At 41.6% G+C, this 18,307-nt stretch overlaps 4 protein-coding genes across 4 annotated transcripts; all 4 read right to left on the bottom strand.

The window, feature by feature from the left end:
• Window positions 1-292: 292 nt before the first annotated feature.
• pvalb8 (parvalbumin 8) lies at window positions 293-2,481 on the bottom strand. Its single transcript, XM_085784366.1, has 4 exons — window positions 2,416-2,481; window positions 1,697-1,829; window positions 1,083-1,192; window positions 293-596 (listed from the first exon to the last, which is right to left on the bottom strand). Exons 1-4 carry the CDS (start codon window positions 2,474-2,476, stop codon window positions 571-573), a joined length of 330 nt encoding a protein of 109 aa, XP_085640492.1. The 5' UTR covers window positions 2,477-2,481; the 3' UTR covers window positions 293-570.
• A 3,805-nt stretch (window positions 2,482-6,286) lies between these two features.
• Window positions 6,287-8,023, bottom strand: LOC146983036 (parvalbumin beta). The gene is made up of 5 exons (XM_085784391.1): window positions 7,963-8,023; window positions 7,363-7,429; window positions 7,130-7,256; window positions 6,672-6,781; window positions 6,287-6,578 (listed from the first exon to the last, which is right to left on the bottom strand). The coding sequence occupies exons 2-5, from the start codon at window positions 7,421-7,423 to the stop codon at window positions 6,553-6,555; spliced, it is 324 nt and encodes a 107-aa protein (XP_085640517.1). The 5' UTR covers window positions 7,424-7,429; window positions 7,963-8,023; the 3' UTR covers window positions 6,287-6,552.
• A 1,827-nt stretch (window positions 8,024-9,850) lies between these two features.
• Window positions 9,851-12,408, bottom strand: LOC146983035 (parvalbumin beta-like). Its single transcript, XM_085784389.1, has 5 exons — window positions 12,177-12,408; window positions 11,284-11,351; window positions 10,964-11,096; window positions 10,430-10,539; window positions 9,851-10,141 (listed from the first exon to the last, which is right to left on the bottom strand). The coding sequence occupies exons 2-5, from the start codon at window positions 11,342-11,344 to the stop codon at window positions 10,116-10,118; spliced, it is 330 nt and encodes a 109-aa protein (XP_085640515.1). The 5' UTR covers window positions 11,345-11,351; window positions 12,177-12,408; the 3' UTR covers window positions 9,851-10,115.
• Window positions 12,409-14,187: 1,779 nt separating this feature from the next.
• Window positions 14,188-17,119, bottom strand: pvalb5 (parvalbumin 5). Its single transcript, XM_085784390.1, has 5 exons — window positions 16,982-17,119; window positions 16,304-16,380; window positions 15,158-15,290; window positions 14,714-14,823; window positions 14,188-14,469 (listed from the first exon to the last, which is right to left on the bottom strand). The coding sequence occupies exons 2-5, from the start codon at window positions 16,362-16,364 to the stop codon at window positions 14,447-14,449; spliced, it is 327 nt and encodes a 108-aa protein (XP_085640516.1). The 5' UTR covers window positions 16,365-16,380; window positions 16,982-17,119; the 3' UTR covers window positions 14,188-14,446.
• Window positions 17,120-18,307: the final 1,188 nt, after the last annotated feature.

Here is an 18,307-nt window from a genome sequence, read left to right as displayed (position 1 = left end):
GATTTAAGAACACCTTAGAACTGTAAGGGAAATGGCGAGTCTGTGTGTGTGTGTGTGTGTGTGCATGTGTCTATTTTTGTTTTGTTTTGTGCGTGTCTCAATCATTGAGTTTTTTTTTTTTTTTATCTTTATTTCATCCTTATAAATCATTTAGTGCTTCCTTATGTAAAAGCTGTGATGATGACACTGCCATAATGCTGCTCTGGTTGTGCTCCACTGTTTCTAAACTATTATGCGAGCACAAGACGCACAGAAATGTACACACAAAAATAATGCCAAGAGTCAAAAGACATGGATTTTATTATTTTATTTTTCTCAGTAACTTGGTAAATTGTACATTGATTTTGGGCAATGCAGGTTTATGATCTGTCTGAAACATATGAAAAAGAAAAAAAAGGATGACTGTGGATGTCTGTGAACCGGGGTGAGTCTTGCAAAATAACATGACATGACATTTTATTTTATCTAACCAAATTGAAAACAATTGACTAAAACTAAGAGAGCCCTTGACGCAGTGGAACAGGCGTGGGAGCAGGGTCTGATGAAGTTGGACAGATGGAGTCCAGCTGTCTAGGACAAGACCATGGCCTGGAACTCTGTGGAGAAAAGAAAGCATTACTTAGGGGTGGTAGCTTATTTTTATTTATTTATCTTTACCTCACCTGCTTAAATTAAACACTAAAATATATGCGTTTTATATGAAATAAGTAATTTATGATAAGAAGAGTTGTTGTGCGTCCAAATTAAGAGTGTCATTAATCGGATCTAAAATTTGCTCTTTAGTAACATTGACAATTTTAAGTACTTGTTGCATCTTCTTTATACTGTTGCTTAGTCAAATCCAGTTTTAATTAATGTAGGACAGAAAACATGTGTAGGGACTTGGAGGGAGAAACCATTTGTTTTTCTGCTTTACTCCTGTAAATACACCAGCCGCTATTTCTTACTAGCCATGAATTACCAGACTATTCAGGAAACACAACTAATTTAGCTGATGTTACTTGAAAATGTAAAAAGTATGGATGCCGTTTTCTTAGTGCAGTATTTTTCCCACAGTATGTTGAATAAGTGAGGACACTCACCGTCTGCTCCAATCCGGCCATCGCTGTCGTCATCAGCAGCACACAGGAAGGCCTTGGTCTCCGTGTCCGTCAGAACGCGAGCTCCAGGAGAAAACCTCTGGAGGAAAAACCTGGCAGGTGCAGAGGGACAAGACAGAAAAATAAGAGGTAATCCTTAGTATCAACACTGAAGACTTATTTGCCCTAATGCAAAGAAAGGTTTCTTGATACAAATCCCCTAAATGTATGCAGACGGAGTGTGATGCCTAATAGTAAAACTGATGATTGCTGTTGTGTATAGCTGCACCCAAATCCCCAAACCCGTAGTGATAAGCTTGTCTCTTTCACAAGCTACAATAGCTAATGCTTACAGTGTCTCATAAGTGTTTGTGAGACGTGTATCTTTCATTTTCATCTTCTGTGGCTCAGCTTTGACCATGCATTATCTTCATAAGGTAGACAAGCTCAGAAAGTGTTTACAGCTGTATGGAAATTTTCATCAACTTTAGGGAAGAGACATTTCAGTTACATCTCCTCACCCATTGGAGAGAGTGGCAAAAACAGTCCCTGGCCCATCAGATCCTGAACCACAACCAAAAAAAACTCTGCAGTTTGAGAACTGGCCGTTCACTCACTTGAGCTCTTCCTCCTCAATAAAGCCGCTGGCATCGTTGTCCAGGATGGAGAAGGCCTTCTTCACATCCTGGGGGCTCTTCTTGGAGAGGCCACACAGCTGGAAAAACTTCTTGGGGCAGAAGGAGTCTGGTGCTGGAGGAGAGAGAGCAGTTAGAGTCAGGAACAGCACCAAGGATGGATAATGACAATAGTCTGTGCACTCAGTTAAATTTTCAGACTTGCGTATATGTGCGTAGACTTGTATTATAGTTTCCCCGCTGCACTAGAATTAAAGCAAAGTCGTCATATGGGCAAATCCCTAAACGGCTTATTCAGTTTAAATTCAGGAGACAAGATGACATAAGACTGAGAAGGTGTCATTAAGTAAGATGTGAGTCACTTCTTCTTCTTGCCCATAGACACAGCTTTAGTCTGAATTTTTAATATTTTAAAGGTTTCTGAGCTTTTGCTGTTTAACTTCCAGTTGTAGCAAAGGATCAAATCTGATCTTTCTTTGGCTAGTGGCTAGAGTCAAATTGCTCAGTCAAGTCCCCAAGGTTGTTTAGTCTATATGCATGCATCTCTTCATCCCAGTTTGCAGCCTCTCAGCAGACTAACATATAGAGACAATCCTGTTCTCCTGTGACTGCACAGGCTCCAGTAGAAATACTGTATGAAACTAGAAGGGAAAAAAAAAACTAATGAAGAGAGCAATAATGATATTGGTGGAAGACGATACCTTGGCAGTCCTTGATAGCACTGTCGATGGCATCAGCGGAAAGGATAGATGAGAGCGACATTTTATTCCTGTAGTGAGGAACAACCGTAGTGAATTATTAACACATTTAGTCAGGTACTGTGGCAAACCTTCAAACTTGACACTGATCAGGAGCAAAAACGTGTCCAGGTGACATTCCTGACAGCAATAAGTCAGTTCAGCAGCAGGCCAGCAGAGTGAAGCAGCGCACAGATATGATAAAAGTCCTTCAATCTAGATCAAGTCTTAGATAAGTCAAATAAGTAAATATACAAAGCAAAAGAAAAAAGTCCCTCGGTCTCACAGATTAAACAGGGTAGAAACATCGTTTGCGCTCTTACTTTGTCTCCGACTATCTCACCTGTCACCTAACTTTGCAGCCTCTACAGCTGATCACAAATGCGCCGAATAAACAGAAATAAGAGAACCCGCTTCTAGACAGTCTTTTGAAACTAATATAAAAAAGAAAAAGAAAGTAGCCATGCAGCTTCCATCAAAAGCGACCTTCTTAGATCCACGCAGCAACTTACCGTGTGAGGGGGGTTGGTGCCCGGTCGGTGATTCAGCGGAGAGGTAAGGCTATGTGGTGACTGCTGTCCGTCAAGGCGGATTTATATAGGTCTGATTGCAGTGACAATGGGGATTGCTTAAGTTACCTGTCTATGGATCAAATTCTAACTGCCCGCCCCTGATCCAATTTCTCAGCTAACTAATTAACCTTTACTATTTTTAACGCCCCGGGGCAGAGAGACCGGACCGTGGACATCTGTAACGCCCTTGTAAATAGCAAATTACGTTAAAAAGCAGATTCCGCTCCCTCCCTTCATCCCATCACCCCATCACCCCTCCTCCTCCTCCTCCTCCTCCTCTCACCTCTAGAATCATAGAACATGCAGGGAGGCTGTAACTGCAATCTCTCTCTCTCCTTTTCTCCATCTACCCCCCCACACCCCACCCCCACCCACCCTTTCATGCAGATATTCTTTTTTTCAGGCAGCAGCCCCCCCAAAACACACCTGAGCCACATCCCACTGGAAATAATGTTTATGCCCTTATAAATACGATTGAGGTGAGTTATGGGAAATATAATGTCAGCTGACATTGATAACTTCCCCATGTCTTGCACAAAGACCATGTGCCTCTCGTGTCAGCAGCATTATTGCGCGATTATTGAGTCACCTCGAGGTGAGTGGGGGGTGCTGGGTGGAGGTTGATCTCCCCCAACACAAATCCCGTGTAACCCCAAACACACATCATCATCATCATCATCATAGCTGCACATGAGTAAATGTCAGGGACGCCGGTGCTTTATAACCTTCTCACTGTCTCACGCTGACAGCGGGGACAGCCTGGCTAAATTGCTTTGTCAACTGTGCTGATGAAGGGACTAGAGGTCACCCCGTGTCTCGCCGTGATGGTGATGATGATGCATAATGTACAGTGTCCCAGGTCTTCTCGTGGACCGTCTAAATAAACGTATTGGAGGCAGAGGTCACGCGGGGTTGTGCGCTGGATTCATTTCTGCTGGTGTTTTCATCGTTCGTCCTGTTTGGTCGCTTTGCTTTTCAGAGCTGCACACTACTGTCCATTTGTCCGGATGCAAAATGACCAGTTTAGATTCCCTGTACCCAGGACTTCTGTGGCCCCCAACCGCTCTGACAAATGCAGGGGTCATTAAGCCCATTCCTAGGAGAGTGCTCACTGCAGTAGCCTATGTTTCGCAGAAGGTTATTTCCCCCATCATACTAAGGTTAGTTGAAGGTGTGCATATGCAGCAGCAGTGTAAATGGGGAGGGTTGTATTGCCAGAGATGCTTTTTTTGTCTGATTAATTTGTGTAATATAGGCATTAAACAAAATGAATAGACATGCTGTATGTCTCACAGAGAGTTGATTAGATTGCATTACACAATGAAACTTGTGGCTTTCTGGAAGGGCTCCAGAATTTCACCTGCAACCCGACACATGGGGATATCTTTGCATATAATCAAATTCAGGGGGAAAAGCAGCTTCCTCACGCTACAAGTCAGTCACTCAATGCGCGTGCATGCGTGCGTGAGAGACCTGCGATTCTTATTGGCACCAGTAAACTCTCGCACGCTTCAGCTGGCGGAGGTGAACCGCGCGTAAAGCCACTATGGCGTCTGTGCGTAAAGGTCATCCAAAACATTGTTCAAAGGCCTGAAGATGAAGATGACCTAATGTCGTTTGAAATCAGTTGAAACGCGGTGGTGCAATGAATGGAGGAGACAGCATTTTCTGTTTGTAAATGAGACATGATCAAGTTACTGGCTGAAGAACTTGTCTTAAGTAAGAATTGTGAAAGTGCGTCTGCGTATGAGCTTTACGCACAGTGTACCTGCAGTAGCGTTTTGTTTAATTCTTTGGCAGCTTCCTGGCGTCTTTCATTATTGAGTAAAAGCTTGTATCTCCGATGGTTTGTCATTGTCAACGTTTCCTAAACCTAACCCCGGTGCCAACTTGTTAATGGGGCCCCTCAACAAGTGATGTCTGACAGACTGTGAGGTTGTCCCCTGAGCAGGTAAAGAGAAACTCTATCATCTGCTCCAGGCTGTGTGTGAAAAAGAGACTGTGGACACCGGAATGAGAGCAAGTGGTTCGACTTCACCCACAGCCGGTGCATGATGTCATCCGCCATGTTGATACCTCGCGGACTATACTGTTACTGGGCAATCATTTATTCATTTACATTTGCTAATTTTCTTTACGAGCCTCCCCCTTGGTCACAGACTGTCGAGAGGACGACCCTAGAGTCCTTTAAACGACTAAAGAGCTGACAGTAATACATATAATGACACTAAGAAAAATAACAATTGAATAGGTCTATATTAATTCAGATTGCCCCCTGTTGCTGCATAACAGAAATTATATTCAGTCAATATTGAAATGTTTTTCTTAATAAAATAAAATAAAATCAGGCCTACACTAAAGTCAACCATGAGATTGCAGTAAATTTTGCACTCTGACCCATTAATTAAATTTAAATCAATTTCGTTTAACAACAGGTTCGTGGGGAAAAATGCTCAAGATGTGTATTTTTCCGAAACCTTCGAAGTTTAATTTAGTTCTGGTTTTGCTGTTTGAGTTTTTCATTGCGTGAATTGTGAGATCAGTTAGAGCGCGTGTTCCAGTATCTCCTGTGAATGGACCTAACGCCATCTAGTGGCTGCATGGTGGAGTTGGATCACTGTTTAAACTGTGTGTGTGTGTGTGTGTGTGTGTGTGTGTGTGTGTGTGTGTGTGTGTGTGTGTGTGTGTGTGTGTGTGTGTGTGTGTGTGTGTGTGTGTGTGCCTTTCAATTTCTTCATACTAATCTTCAACAATTCAAGTAATTTCCAACCATTTCATACAGCCTCCTTTTTCCTTTTTACATGTTTTAGTTTTTACCCTTCAGATATTGTTTCATCTTTTCAAGATTGCTACAGAATTTCTTAACTTAATTCAGCATTGTTTCAACAATTTATTCAGCTCATTTAGCTTCCAGCTTTCAGCATTCACCCGTATTTCCTTCAGGAAATGCATTCTCTAGTATGGTTGAATTGTCTTGTTTTGTTGGTTAGGTAGTGTGCTGATTAACACACACACACACACACACACACACACACACACACAGAGAGAGAGAGAGGGAGAGAGAGAGAGAGAGAGAGAGAGAGAGAGAGAGTGTGTGTGTGTGTGTGTGTGTGTGTGTGTAATTGGACTGTTTGTTTTTCTTGACCACTATTTTCCTTATTATGTATTTCCATTTCAGGTCAAAAGAGTAAACTGCAATTGAATTTGAAGGAGAAACAAAGGGAGTTGAGAAAGAGACTCGTGAGGAGTAAAAACCCAATAAAAACCGTAGCAAAAGAATATTTATTCTTTTCTTTTTATATCGTTCGTTCCTGGAAAGTGCATAGATTTTACAGTAAGCAAAATTCATATTTAAGACATGAACACAACCGAGCGACATTCACAATCATCATTTTGGACAGTGTGTTGCATAGGAGGAAACGTCTCTTAAGCAAATGTATAAAAATTATTTATATTCAGATGAAAAGGGGGGAGGTCGACGTGGGCTTTGTTGTTCCATCAGAGCAGGTGTTGTTGGTCAGTTGCTGTTTTAATGCTTAACCATGGCAGCGAACTCTGCGGGGGGGAGAAGCAAAGAAAACACTCAGTTGGTAACCGATCGGAGGTTCAACCAGAATGATCCAATGCTGCAGCATGAACATAGCCTACCATCAACTCCAATCTTGCCGTCACCATCGCTGTCACCGGCCTTGAGGAAAGCCTTGGTCTCGGCGTCGGACAGTGCGCGTGCACCTGCGCAGAAGTTCTGCAGGAACAGCCTGCAACACACAGAGGCGATGGTTAGTTCACGGACCTCAGCTTTAGGCTTCAGACGCTACACAACTGGATGGTGCCATTGAAATATTACAGAACTACAGTTAGGACAGGTGTTCTCCCAATAATAAACGGAAAGGTCTGCATCCAGTTGGACAAAGAGGGAAAAACAGGGCCCTTGTCCAAAGATAGTTTGACCCTGTGCACACCTCTACATTCCTACATACAGCCCACACAGCAGAAACAACTGAGTGAAGAATGTCATTCACTGGGAGAAGCAATAATAGCCTGTCTTCTGTAAGCACTGGTCTGGTGTGCAGATGTAGACTAGTTGGAGTTTGTGCGCGTCTTACTTCAGCTCATCCTCCTCAATGAAGCCGCTCTTGTCCTGGTCGATGATTGCGAAGGCCTTCTTGATGTCGTCGGCGGACTTGGCGGCCAGACCGCAGGCTTTGAAGAATGCCTTGTGGTCGAATGCACCTGAAATCAACGCAGGTTGGCAGATAAGCACGCATACAAATAAAAGAAACACACACGCGCGCACTGCACACTGTGGAGGCTGTGGCTGTGATTTTGCAGGACTTACTTTTGCACCCGTCCAGGGCTGCAGTGACGTCAGCATCATTCAGTACACCTTTGAAGGCCATTGTGAGCTGCGGAATAGAGATCGGAACCATAATTGCACTTGCTTAAGTAGAACAGGTGAAAATATGGTTTTAAAAACACACACCAAGGAGCTAAAGCACAGCCTACACATGTTTATATGGATTAGGGTTCACATTTCTTCCAACCTGAACGGAAATAAAGATTTCATATTTCAGTGGGCAAATCATTCAGTCCACTTATTTCTGAATGGCACAGTTTTCGATGTTACATTTCCAAATCCAATTCCAGAGACTGAGATTGACTCGGGTTTCCAATTGCAACTCTACAGATGCTGGGAGGTCTGACCAGTAATCCAAGTCTTCATGCAGCTGACGCTCCCGCAACAAACCGAAAAGAAAAGGAAAAACCATCTCGTTCTTTAGATGCGGCACTTCATTGCAAAGTTTAGTCCCTTATTTAAACGTAATGTTTTAAAAAATAAAAAAAATCATGGATATTTTCTCAAAGGAGCCCAAGCCTGATGCTGCGGCTTTGTCTGCGTGGGTCCCGGGTTTTCTTTTTTCTCTTCATTCAAACTCACCTTTGGTGTCTTTGCTTTGTAGGGTACAGATGATACAGACAAGTCTCGAGTCGACTGCAGTGATCTTCCCTCTGTTCCCGGTGACCTTTTATAGTTTCACTCCATCGAAATCTGAGGCATAAGATAACTGACACCACCGGGATCTGGGGTGGCGAAAATTTGTCCTGCAGTCAGAGAGCGGTCTATTTTAAGTTTCACAAATGAAGACGCTTAAAAGGTGCGTTTGAAGAAGTCTTCAATATCCCCCCCTAATGCTAAGAATAGGCCTGTGCACACTGCTGAGGAGGACGAATTGCAAATGCTGCTGGCAACACAGAGCCATATTCAAGAAGGTGGATACTGAGCATGCATGCATTAGAGCTGGCGTAAGTGGCACTAACTGGTGGTTTTCCCTCTTTTCCTGTAGCATTGTTCATTTGGAAGGCGGCGGCTATTTTATTCAGGAATTTATTTGAAGTCTACTTGGCGTGTTTGGGGAAAACAGTCGTTAAATATGATATGCCTATTTATGTCTTGAATGTTGCTGCTAAATGTGCAAAAATAAATTATAGTTCACGCAGTGAGGAGCTTGATTTTGCTGTGTAAACTTGTGTTACATCGGCATTGTCTACCTCAGATGCCTAAATGATGTAATAATTTGTATTGTGTCAAAATGGGTTGTGTCGGAAAAGTTTCCACTGATCTACTTCAAATCAAACCAAACAGCCAAATTGTTTTGTATAGAAGCAGTAGCCTAGTGTCCATATTTACAATTAGTCAAATTTCTTTGACTGGAAAGTCAGTTGTGTTCCTCACATATTCTAGTCGAATTACTTGTTTTGTTTTGTTGTTTATCACATTAGTCAAAGTGGACTGAGTGATTCTTTTTTTGGGGAAAAAACCCTTTTCAGTTACTTACAGCTAAAGCCCTTTTAATTTGTAACTCCATTTGCCATTCCTGTTATTTTAAGAGCTACAAAATGTTTAAAAGCTCAAGGAAATGTCTTTTTTTGTTTCTTCAAATTAAGCTCAAATCCAAGTTTTTGTCACCACACTCTACAGCTCTGCTTGAAATGCTGAGAGAACAGCTTTGACCTGCAGGTGGCAGCACTGTCCTGTGAAGGGGGGGCAAGGGGGATTAAGACTGAGGAATCAGTAGACTGCCATCGTTATGTCTGTGTCTGTTTTGACCACTGGTTGGTCATCTGATAGTCTTGAGGATTTACATATCGCTGTCTTGCAGTTCCCTGAGCATTCATAACTTCCACTTGAGCTGTAATATGACTTTGATAGGACTGATGAGCTGCTCTTGTTCCTTTCTTGGCCGATTTAAGGATATAGAAAGTCCTTAAAGAAAATGTAACACATTGCAAACGCTGTGAGAAAATTCAAGTATTAATCAAAAGCCCCTCAGACCAAGCAGGATTTACATCTTTAGCAGGAGATGTAGCTTGCTTAAAGTTCCTGCTGATGCAACGGCGGCTGTTAATAGCCCTCCTGTTGCCACAGCACATCATCTAATTGGCTACTCAGCAGTTGGTGGAGAAAAAGACCTTGGAAGAGAGCATCTAATTAAGCTGCGTGTGACAGCTATCCATTGCAGACCTCCCTGGATGCAGGAAGTATGCGAGTAAAGCCCCAGGGCCATTCCCGCTGCAGTTGCCAGCTACTGGCCTTAGTCCACCTGCACTCCCCTTCTCATTAACCAATTATCAAAACAAGGGCTGGGCAGGCCAGTTCAACCATCTCTCAACACTTTCCAAGTATTTGAAAACCCTGGCAGGTGGAAACTCTTTTAGCACCGCCCCTTCCTCAGCCCACTGTGTTGACATAGCTAGCTAAGTGAATACAGTGAGTTGTACAATGCAAGACAAGTTGACCAATTGAAAGACGACTGATTGGAACAAGATGATGTTACACCAAAAGAGTATTTATTCCTGGTTATTCACTCTTCCTCAGAAGTGCAGATGGTGTTTTACAGTTTGCACAAGTCATTTTTCAGAACATATAACACATTATCGTAACATTTACAGTAAAATGTGCTCAATGTTGAGAAATTGTCCGCAGGCAACTCATAAATAAGGTATAAAAAATATTCTTTCAGCTGATGAATACTGAATCTTGCAAGGAGCTCGCAGTTCCATGATAGGAAGTAGATCTTGGTCAATGGAAATTTATGCCTTAACAAGGGCAGCAAACTCTGTGAAAGTAGAATAAAACCACTGTTAGCGGACAGCAAAAGGTATTCAGACTCTTATGTTATTGTGGTGGTGTGATCTAGAATTGATTGGACCCACTCTGTGACCAAGAGTTTGATCTGTGCAGAGGTAGAAACTATGTGAATGGATGTTAAAAATGTAATTGTAATACTGATTAGTTTAAAGCCCATTGTTAAAAGGCATCAGGAATAATCATGTCTGACTTCATTGTGTTCTGCTACATTCAGATAAATAAGGAAGAGTGCCTTGCTCCACTTCAGAGCTCTTACCATCAATACCGATCTTGCCATCACCGTCACTGTCGCCAGCGGCGAGGAAAGCCTTGGTCTCCTTGTCAGTGAGTGCTCTGGCACCAGCAGAGAAGTTCTGCAGGAACAGCCTGGCAGGTGGACAAACAGCAGTGGTTACAATCGTCTGCATCTCACTCTGTATTGATCAGTAAGAATACATTTCCTTCATAACCATCTCTGTGTTGAAGATTTTACAGCAAAATGTGGTGTTTCCAAAAGCCTGTGAATTAAGGATTGAAATCTATAAAGTCATTAAAACTCTAGGTTTCATTCAGCTTGATGTCCGTTTGGTTTCTATAGTCCAGTCAGTATGTGTTAATTGACCCCCATATTAGAGCCAGGTCATGTGCATGTAAATAAGGGGAGAAAGTAAATGCTACACCTCTTGTTTTCAGATTGGGTTATGCCCAGCTGAAACATGAGACAGTAATATGATATGTGGTATATTTTGGGCCACTGAGGCCACTGAGCATTGAGTGACAGCTTTGAGTGTGAAGTGCTGGAATGTCTTACTTCAGCTCCTCCTCCTCAATGAAGCCACTGTTGTCCTGGTCGATGATGAGGAAGGCCTTCTTGACATCCTCAGCGGTCTTGCCGGCCAGACCGCATGCCTTGAAGAACTTCTTGTAGTCGAAGGAGTCAGCGGCTGGAACACAGGTTTAACACCATTAGCATCTGGCTTCATGAGCACAACATTGGACTTAAGTGTTGATGTAGCCTATATAGTAGTCTTTAAAAAAATTATTTCATAATAATGATAAGAAGAAGGATGAGGATTTTAGTCCATTGCATTTTCTGGTTAATTTAATCTATACAAGGTTAATGAGGCTCACCTGCGCAGCCATCCAGAGCTGCCTTCATTTCGGCTTCCTTGAGTACAGCAGCGAAGGCCATTTTTTATCTGCAGGGGCAGAGAAGACACAGTTAAGCATCATTACAAATCATATATAGATGTCATAATTTTGTACTGCAAACAATCCTGATTGAAATATATTGTTTGTCCAGAAAATTCACACTCTGTGGGACCAGGACACAACAGCTTGAGAGAGGTTTTTTAGAGAAATGAATGTGTCTCTCCCAAATGGCATGAAACAGTCTGAGGACTCAGTGTCCAAACATTAACATTAATCAATCAAACTAGTCGATTCCTCCAATAGCATCAGAATAGGATAAAACATTCACCATAATGGAAAGCATCTTTTTGAGCCATTTTCAAAACTACTTGTTTATGCTGATCACCATTAAACATGTTAATTGCTTGAATTTGCAAAGTGGGATAGAGGCACCAGCAGTCCTGTTTTCTCTGCTCGCTAAAGAGCTGGATGTCTGACTCTGTTTATCCCAAAGCGTTATGCTGCTATGGCAGTGGCACTAAATACATGATGCTCCCACTGGGAGAAAAAATCATGGCAACACGAAATCACTGCCACAAATAAACACTGCAGCAGGGGAAAAGGCACCGTTAGTTTTAGGCATGTTTTTTTTTTTTCATCCGGATAAGCGACATAATGTAAAATAGAGTATTCGTCATCCATCCCCAAAACGTTGATCCTTAGAAACCAAATGGCCACACTTGGCCTCCTTTTCACTCCTTTGGTCCGAGTAGTTGCTGGCTATGTTGGTTCCATTTTCTCTCTACAGTTTATAGTCCACGGAGATTTCCTTGACTGAATCCCTGTCCTCCCAGTGCAATCTGCCAGCAGTCAGTGTGCCACTTCCCACTCACCTTAGAGTTGCGTTGAGGTGAGTGAAAAACCCAGGCGGACTCGAGTGAATGCCACTAGCTCCTTTCCCTCTCTCTTATATATCCTTGAGCAACACCATTTACAGAGCTTTGAGTTTCAGTATCGGGTACCAAGATGCATGGGTTTCGAAAAAATGTGTCTAGTAGTCTCGACCTATTTTTAGGTGAACAAATGAGGATGCTACCATGTGTGTCGAGGCCTATAGCTAGACGTGTGGAAACCCGAGCAGGCCCGCTGCTCTCTGACATGTTGCACTCATTTGAGTTATAGTCAGCGTTTAAGTGGCTGATTTCGATGTTGCAACTTTCATCCGATGGTTATAGCCCGAGTGAAATGAATGGAAGGGTGAGAGAGAGCAGGCCGTCGGTCATATTTCGGCCCCTGGTCAGGGTTGTGATGAAAACCTATAGAGTCAAATGCCAAATAGCTTTCACGGTCTTAATTAACAGGGGAAATGGTTTTAAGTCTCTGCTTTAAATGTGATTCATCTCTCTGAAAAGAAAGCCTATGGCACTCTTATTTGTGTGTAGGGACTGAACAGCAGCACTTGGTCTGATCTCTTTTGTTTTATGATCATTTTATATATCGACACATGTACTCCTGGGATCGATTGTTTAGGCTGCTTAATGTGTTTGGTGGTGTCAGTAGGCTATTAATCATTCCTAAAGAGCGTCTCGGGCTTTACGTGGTATCTTTGATGGTCATCTTTCCTGCTCAGAGGTGAATGTATAGGCTTTATTGTGTAGTTTTTATTTTTTTCATATAACTTTTCGTGTAACATGCCCATATTTTTTTATATAATGGGTTCATTATAGATTATTGAAGGTGGTCTTTTTTTCTATCGTCTATTCTTAAATCTGAAGGATTGGGGTTGCACCATGCACCGCCCCAAAAATGGTCTTAGCTGATAGTTATGCGCGGCCCCTGCCTCTATATGCCCCCCTGTAACATTAACTAGCTATACCTAAAGTACATGCTACAGACAGTTGTCCTGGCCTAGGCTATATTTCCATATGGTACATCTGACCTCCATGTGCAACGGGTCGAGGTTGAGAAGGGAAAGGGGGAATAAGAAGCGAACTCGGCGCCCCAATAGTGACAACACTTCAGGGGCCCATAGCGCTGGGTCCCTATCCTTAGTAGGCAATGAACTAATCGTGAACAAGTGACCAATATGTTGACAACTCATTTTTACCCTGACACGTTTTCATATAGTCCTGAACGCGGCTCATTTTTCGCGCATTAGTAATTAAACCTGATGAGAACGCCCTTAATCTTTAGTCTTAAACCTCCTAACCCTAATCAGTCATTGCGGAAACTTATCTCTGTTTTGTAACCTATACATATCCTACATCAATAGTGTTCTCAGTAGGTATTTCTGCTTGGTTTGCAGGAATGCGGACTCCGTCCAGCAGAAGGCAGTGCTAGTCCTAATAAGGACAACGTGGGGAATTTTTTTTAGAAGAACTCATGTGTCCTAAGATTTAAAGAGGGGTCCCACCGATGGAAAATGTATATATTGAAATTGGATGCCTAATTAATTCATGTTTGAAATGGTTTTCAATTTTCAATGATGGTGGGACTGGACTCGGTGGGGTTTTGGGATAAAAGCCATCAGTGTGTTCCCATGCATTGTAATTCTCCACCGTAGTGCTGAGTGTCTTCTTGATGCAATAAATCTAATCCTTTACTATGTAATTCATATTTCTATTTATTATAGGGAACAGTAATCACCTGATGTCAGAACCGGCTCTCCCTTACTGTTGCATCAATGTCATATGATGAAAAGCAAAAGCAAAATGAATTGAATCTCATCCCTCGTCACTTATTTTTCACATCAGCAGGAACACATGATATGATATAAAGACTGAGCAGGTGAAGCTGAAACTCTAAGTGGGCCCCTGAGCTTATCTTCACATTAAGAAAGAAATTAGATACTTCATGTGTTCTCCATTACACCATTATAGAAATAATGACCCATAGACAGTGATATCACATCTACCAAATACATTTATTTATCCATTCCAGGTACCTGATTTATTTAATACACACACAACTAATAGTCAGCTGTAGTCGTCCATTCCACCAAACATCTTAATGTATCACATCAACAAGGAGAGCAGCAGGCAGGTACAGAATATCTGAGGTGTCTGGTCTTTGCATCAGATGATCCGGAAAGTCAGGATTGCCATGAGAAATCCGTTATTTAAAAACAGGGAAAGACAGCTGCAGTCATGTGTGTTTATTCTCTTTATTTCAGGAGATCACAGAACTCTGTGGGGGGGGGGGAAACAAAAAGGAGACTTCAGTTTTTTGACAGCAAGAAGTCAGTTTCTTTGAGCATTCAGATAGCTGGACAAACAACACATTATTTATTTGCTTGATTGAGATCCTTCATTACTTTCCTTGCATGTTTTTTTTTTTGATAGACTGTGATTTCAGCACTAGGTAGTGGACAGCTCCTCTGTGCAGAAGGCACCTTTTTTTTCTTTTTCCCAGATGTTTTACAAGCACCCACCTTCGATCCCAATCTTGCCATCGCCGTCCTTATCACCCGCAGCCATCAGACTCTTGGTCTCAGACACAGTCAGCTCCCTTGCCCCTTGGGAGAAATTCTGAAGGAACAGTCTAATGGGGAGGCAAAAAATACCAGAGATAAGTTTGGACTTAAATCAAATCAATAGACTTTATCTTTTCTGATGGCATTTCTCCACCTCGGGGGCCTTTCTGAGGTGTTGTAATCCCTGCTTCTGTCATTCACCAGCCCTCCCCTCATGTACTTCTCAATTCATTCATAGCAGAAATGCTGTTCCATTAATGCACTAAACCCCTGCCCAAGGGCCAGTGCAAAGGATTTACAATATAGCTGTATGTACATACATGCACAAACACCCACACACCCATATATACCACTTTGTGTCATTGCTTAAGCCTTTTAACCACACACAAACCACACTCTTACTTGAGCTCCTCCTCCTCAATGTATCCACTCTTGTCTTGGTCCAGGACTGTAAACACTTTTTTTCCATGTGCCTCAGATGAGCCGGTCAGTCCTACTTGTGCAAAGAAAGTCTTGAAGTTGAATGTGCCTGGAGCTACACATGCAAAGAGAAAGAGAAAGAAAGAGACAGAGACACAGACAGATGTGGGAGCGAGGGGTCAATCACAGAACGAAAAGAAAGCAAGAATGGTGCAGGGGCTGAATGGAGATGTCGCATTTACTCTTTCGCTCAGATGACTTTCACTCTACAACTGATGACATTTACCAATATACACCCTGTAGCACATCACTGTCTTATAGCACGATAGGCAATCTTAATATGCCATTGAAACAGTAAAACACAATGAATATCACCAATGGCCCTAAGCCACACTTAAATGTTGCAAGCCTTTAGGTTATTAAGATGCTGTGATCTGGGATGAGTTCTTTTCAACTAACTGAAATGATTAGAAAAAGATGTGCAGCCATTAATTAAATTATAATTATACTCAAACCTGATCATTTTAAAATATTTTTTTTAAATCCTTTTCCCAAAGGTGATTTGTTTGCTATTCCCACTTTTATTTCATTAGATATTGTAGTTTTGCATCCTTTAGAAAAAATAAATCATAGAAATATTACCTCCTTTTACTGATATGTACACGTTTTTTTTGTTGTTGTTGCCTAAAACATTGCCTAGAGAAGAGGTTTCAGGAATAAAGGGCATGTAAGCACTGACATTTGATTTGCATTGGAGCAGTTGAGCTGTGTCTGCCTTGTCATGCAGACATAATGGCCTGAGATAAATAATTAAGTGCTTTGGGATGAGAGGACTGTAGCGTGTGTGATTTGGTCTTCTCTGTGAGAATTCTCAACATATAAACACTCTGGTATCTGGGTGGTAACTGCCCTCCCACCACATGGCTGCCAGGTTACCTGCAGACTCCCCTGTCCCCACTGTGAACAACACATCATACAGCTGTCCCCGGTGGGAGTGGGAGTTGTTTAAACACTGCCTTTGTCTCTCTTTCCCTGTGTAGTGTGTAAGTGACTTTCAATTCACTTACGGTTACAAGAACATGTTATTGTGCAAAGTGCGTGTCTCACTGCTTGTGCTGTCTGACTCACCTTGACAAGCCTGGACCGCAGCCTTGATGTCCTTGTCGCTCAGCATCCCTGCAAATGCCATGGTCCTCTTTGGCTGCCTGAGGGATGCAGACACACACGCATGGAGGAAATGCAGAGTGACAATGAATGAAGCTGGCGCAGGTGTTTTTTGTTCTCAGATAACAGTCTAAAAACAGTCAGAACTTGTGGATAGTTTCAATAGATAAAGATTATCAAACATTATTATTCCTCAGTGGGTAGTCTTCAGGAACACTAGCACTGTCCAAACCCATAGAGCTGAGGTGTATGTTTTATCAGTTAGGTCTGTAACAAAGCACGACCATACCAACAAAGCAAATAACTATTGAAACCACAGTATTCTTTTCTCATTGGGGGAGATATTTTATCATATGACATGTTTTCATATAAGAATCATATAAGAATCGGCTGATTATACAATCTTTGTCTCACAAAATGGAAACATTTCCTTTCCCACAAAGAAAGTTGTTGAAACTTGAGGGAGCAAGCACAAAGAAGGTTGAACATCCTTTCCCCCCCTCCTACATTTCAGCATTTATCTCCACATCCTTTAAAGAAAAAAAATCAAGGTGCTCCAAGGCACAGACAGGCAAAGAACTGCTAGCAATCATCACTCAAACACTGTCGTGCACATGAATTTGCAAAAAGCTTGGTACTCACCGTGCTTTGGGTTAGGTTTGCACTCTCTGAGCCTGTGATGTGCAGATCTCTGCCTCTTTTGCTTTGTGCGTCTAAGCCACCAACACTCTCTTGCAGCTTCGTGATACGGAGTGCAAGAAGCAACCTGACGTATCTGTCCTCAAACCAGGGGAGATTTCCCCCACGCCACAGAATGCCTCCTCCTCCTTCATCAGTTAATCAGAGCAGATAATCTTCTCACTCATTGTTTTGCAAACTTGCAGGCAAAAAAACAAATCACTGCAAATAAATAATTGCAATTAAAACTCAAAAAATGTAATGCATTGTAACATTTATCCTTCTACTTTTGCTTTCACTGCCACCAGTACTACAGTTTCTGTTCTGTTTCATATTGATATTAACAAGGAAAAAGGAAAATATATAGCATATAATATAAAAATGCTTATTAGACCTATTATTATTGTGGTTTAATCATTGTTAAATAGGTGCAGTAAAGAGGTCTTCTGTCTTAACTAGTGCACAAAGCGCTGCAGAAATTAAATCTGTTGATATATTTTTAATAAAGTTTAGTCACACCTCATAAAGAATCAGTTATCATGTGCTATTTAAGATTAGAACATCAAGAAAAGCATGCAGGTAGGAAGAACATGGTATATAGTAGCCTATATGTGTCATTGCCGAAAATTGTCTTCTGAAATGTACCATTGTATTTTATTGTTATTTATTTTATGTAAAGCACCTTGGACCAATAACCTTTACTGTTCATGAACATATTTGCTATTTCTTGTAGGCTGTTGTGATTTTTCAAAAAAAAAAAAAAAAAATTAAAGAAAGAAAGAAAAACAAGTAGTTTTAATGCAGTTTTATGTTTTTTTTATTGGAATACATCTTCGGTATGTTTGACTTTTGGTTAATGATAATACGAAATCATTGCAAGGAAATTGACTTTTTAAAAAATATATAAATAAATAAACAAACAAATAAATAAATAAATGACGACGATGAAGCCAGGATCAGTTTACCAGGGAAATTACCCTACTGCTGCAATGTGTTTAATGATTGGCCGTGAATCCATAAATAAAAGGTTGTATGTACAAAGGTATAATAATAATAATAATAATAATACATTTAATTTAGAGGCGCCTTTCATGACACCCAAGGTCACCTTACAGAGCATAACAATTTAACAACATTATTAAAAACAAGACATTGTGGAAAGATTGTATCCTAATCAGGACTGCGTGCCTCACATGGTTGGCAAGTGACTGGATGTGTACAGCTTTCTTCAGCTTTGATACAAAGCGTTGGATTTACATGACTGATGGGACAGGTCGAATCCGATTGGCT

Source organism: Trachurus japonicus, chromosome 8 (genome assembly GCF_045865225.1).
Source record: "Trachurus japonicus isolate A0001 chromosome 8, Traja_1.0".
NCBI lineage: Eukaryota > Metazoa > Chordata > Actinopteri > Carangiformes > Carangidae > Trachurus > Trachurus japonicus.
This window is presented reverse-complemented; position numbering and strand designations above follow the sequence as displayed.

What these genes read in the sequence shown, in the direction of transcription:
- pvalb8 (XM_085784366.1), bottom strand. Translation starts at nt 2,476, where the DNA reads ATGTCGCTCTCATCTATCCTTTCCGCTGATGCCATCGACAGTGCTATC. An exon ending in TGCTATCAAGGACTGCCAAG is followed by an intron (nt 1,830 to 2,415) that starts GTATCGTCTTCC and finishes TCTCTCCTCCAG; the next exon opens with CACCAGACTCCTTCTGCCCC. An exon ending in TGGCCGGATTGGAGCAGACG is followed by an intron (nt 597 to 1,082) that starts GTGAGTGTCCTC and finishes TTTTCTCCACAG; the next exon opens with AGTTCCAGGCCATGGTCTTG.
- LOC146983036 (XM_085784391.1), bottom strand. Translation starts at nt 7,423, where the DNA reads ATGGCCTTCAAAGGTGTACTGAATGATGCTGACGTCACTGCAGCCCTG. An exon ending in AGCCCTGGACGGGTGCAAAA is followed by an intron (nt 7,257 to 7,362) that starts GTAAGTCCTGCA and finishes CGTTGATTTCAG; the next exon opens with GTGCATTCGACCACAAGGCA. An exon ending in ATTGAGGAGGATGAGCTGAA is followed by an intron (nt 6,782 to 7,129) that starts GTAAGACGCGCA and finishes TGTGTGTTGCAG; the next exon opens with GCTGTTCCTGCAGAACTTCT.
- LOC146983035 (XM_085784389.1), bottom strand. Translation starts at nt 11,344, where the DNA reads ATGGCCTTCGCTGCTGTACTCAAGGAAGCCGAAATGAAGGCAGCTCTG. An exon ending in ATTGAGGAGGAGGAGCTGAA is followed by an intron (nt 10,540 to 10,963) that starts GTAAGACATTCC and finishes TCCACCTGCCAG; the next exon opens with GCTGTTCCTGCAGAACTTCT. An exon ending in TGGCAAGATCGGTATTGATG is followed by an intron (nt 10,142 to 10,429) that starts GTAAGAGCTCTG and finishes CTACTTTCACAG; the next exon opens with AGTTTGCTGCCCTTGTTAAG.
- pvalb5 (XM_085784390.1), bottom strand. Translation starts at nt 16,364, where the DNA reads ATGGCATTTGCAGGGATGCTGAGCGACAAGGACATCAAGGCTGCGGTC. An exon ending in TGCGGTCCAGGCTTGTCAAG is followed by an intron (nt 15,291 to 16,303) that starts GTGAGTCAGACA and finishes TTGCATGTGTAG; the next exon opens with CTCCAGGCACATTCAACTTC. An exon ending in ATTGAGGAGGAGGAGCTCAA is followed by an intron (nt 14,824 to 15,157) that starts GTAAGAGTGTGG and finishes CCTCCCCATTAG; the next exon opens with ACTGTTCCTTCAGAATTTCT.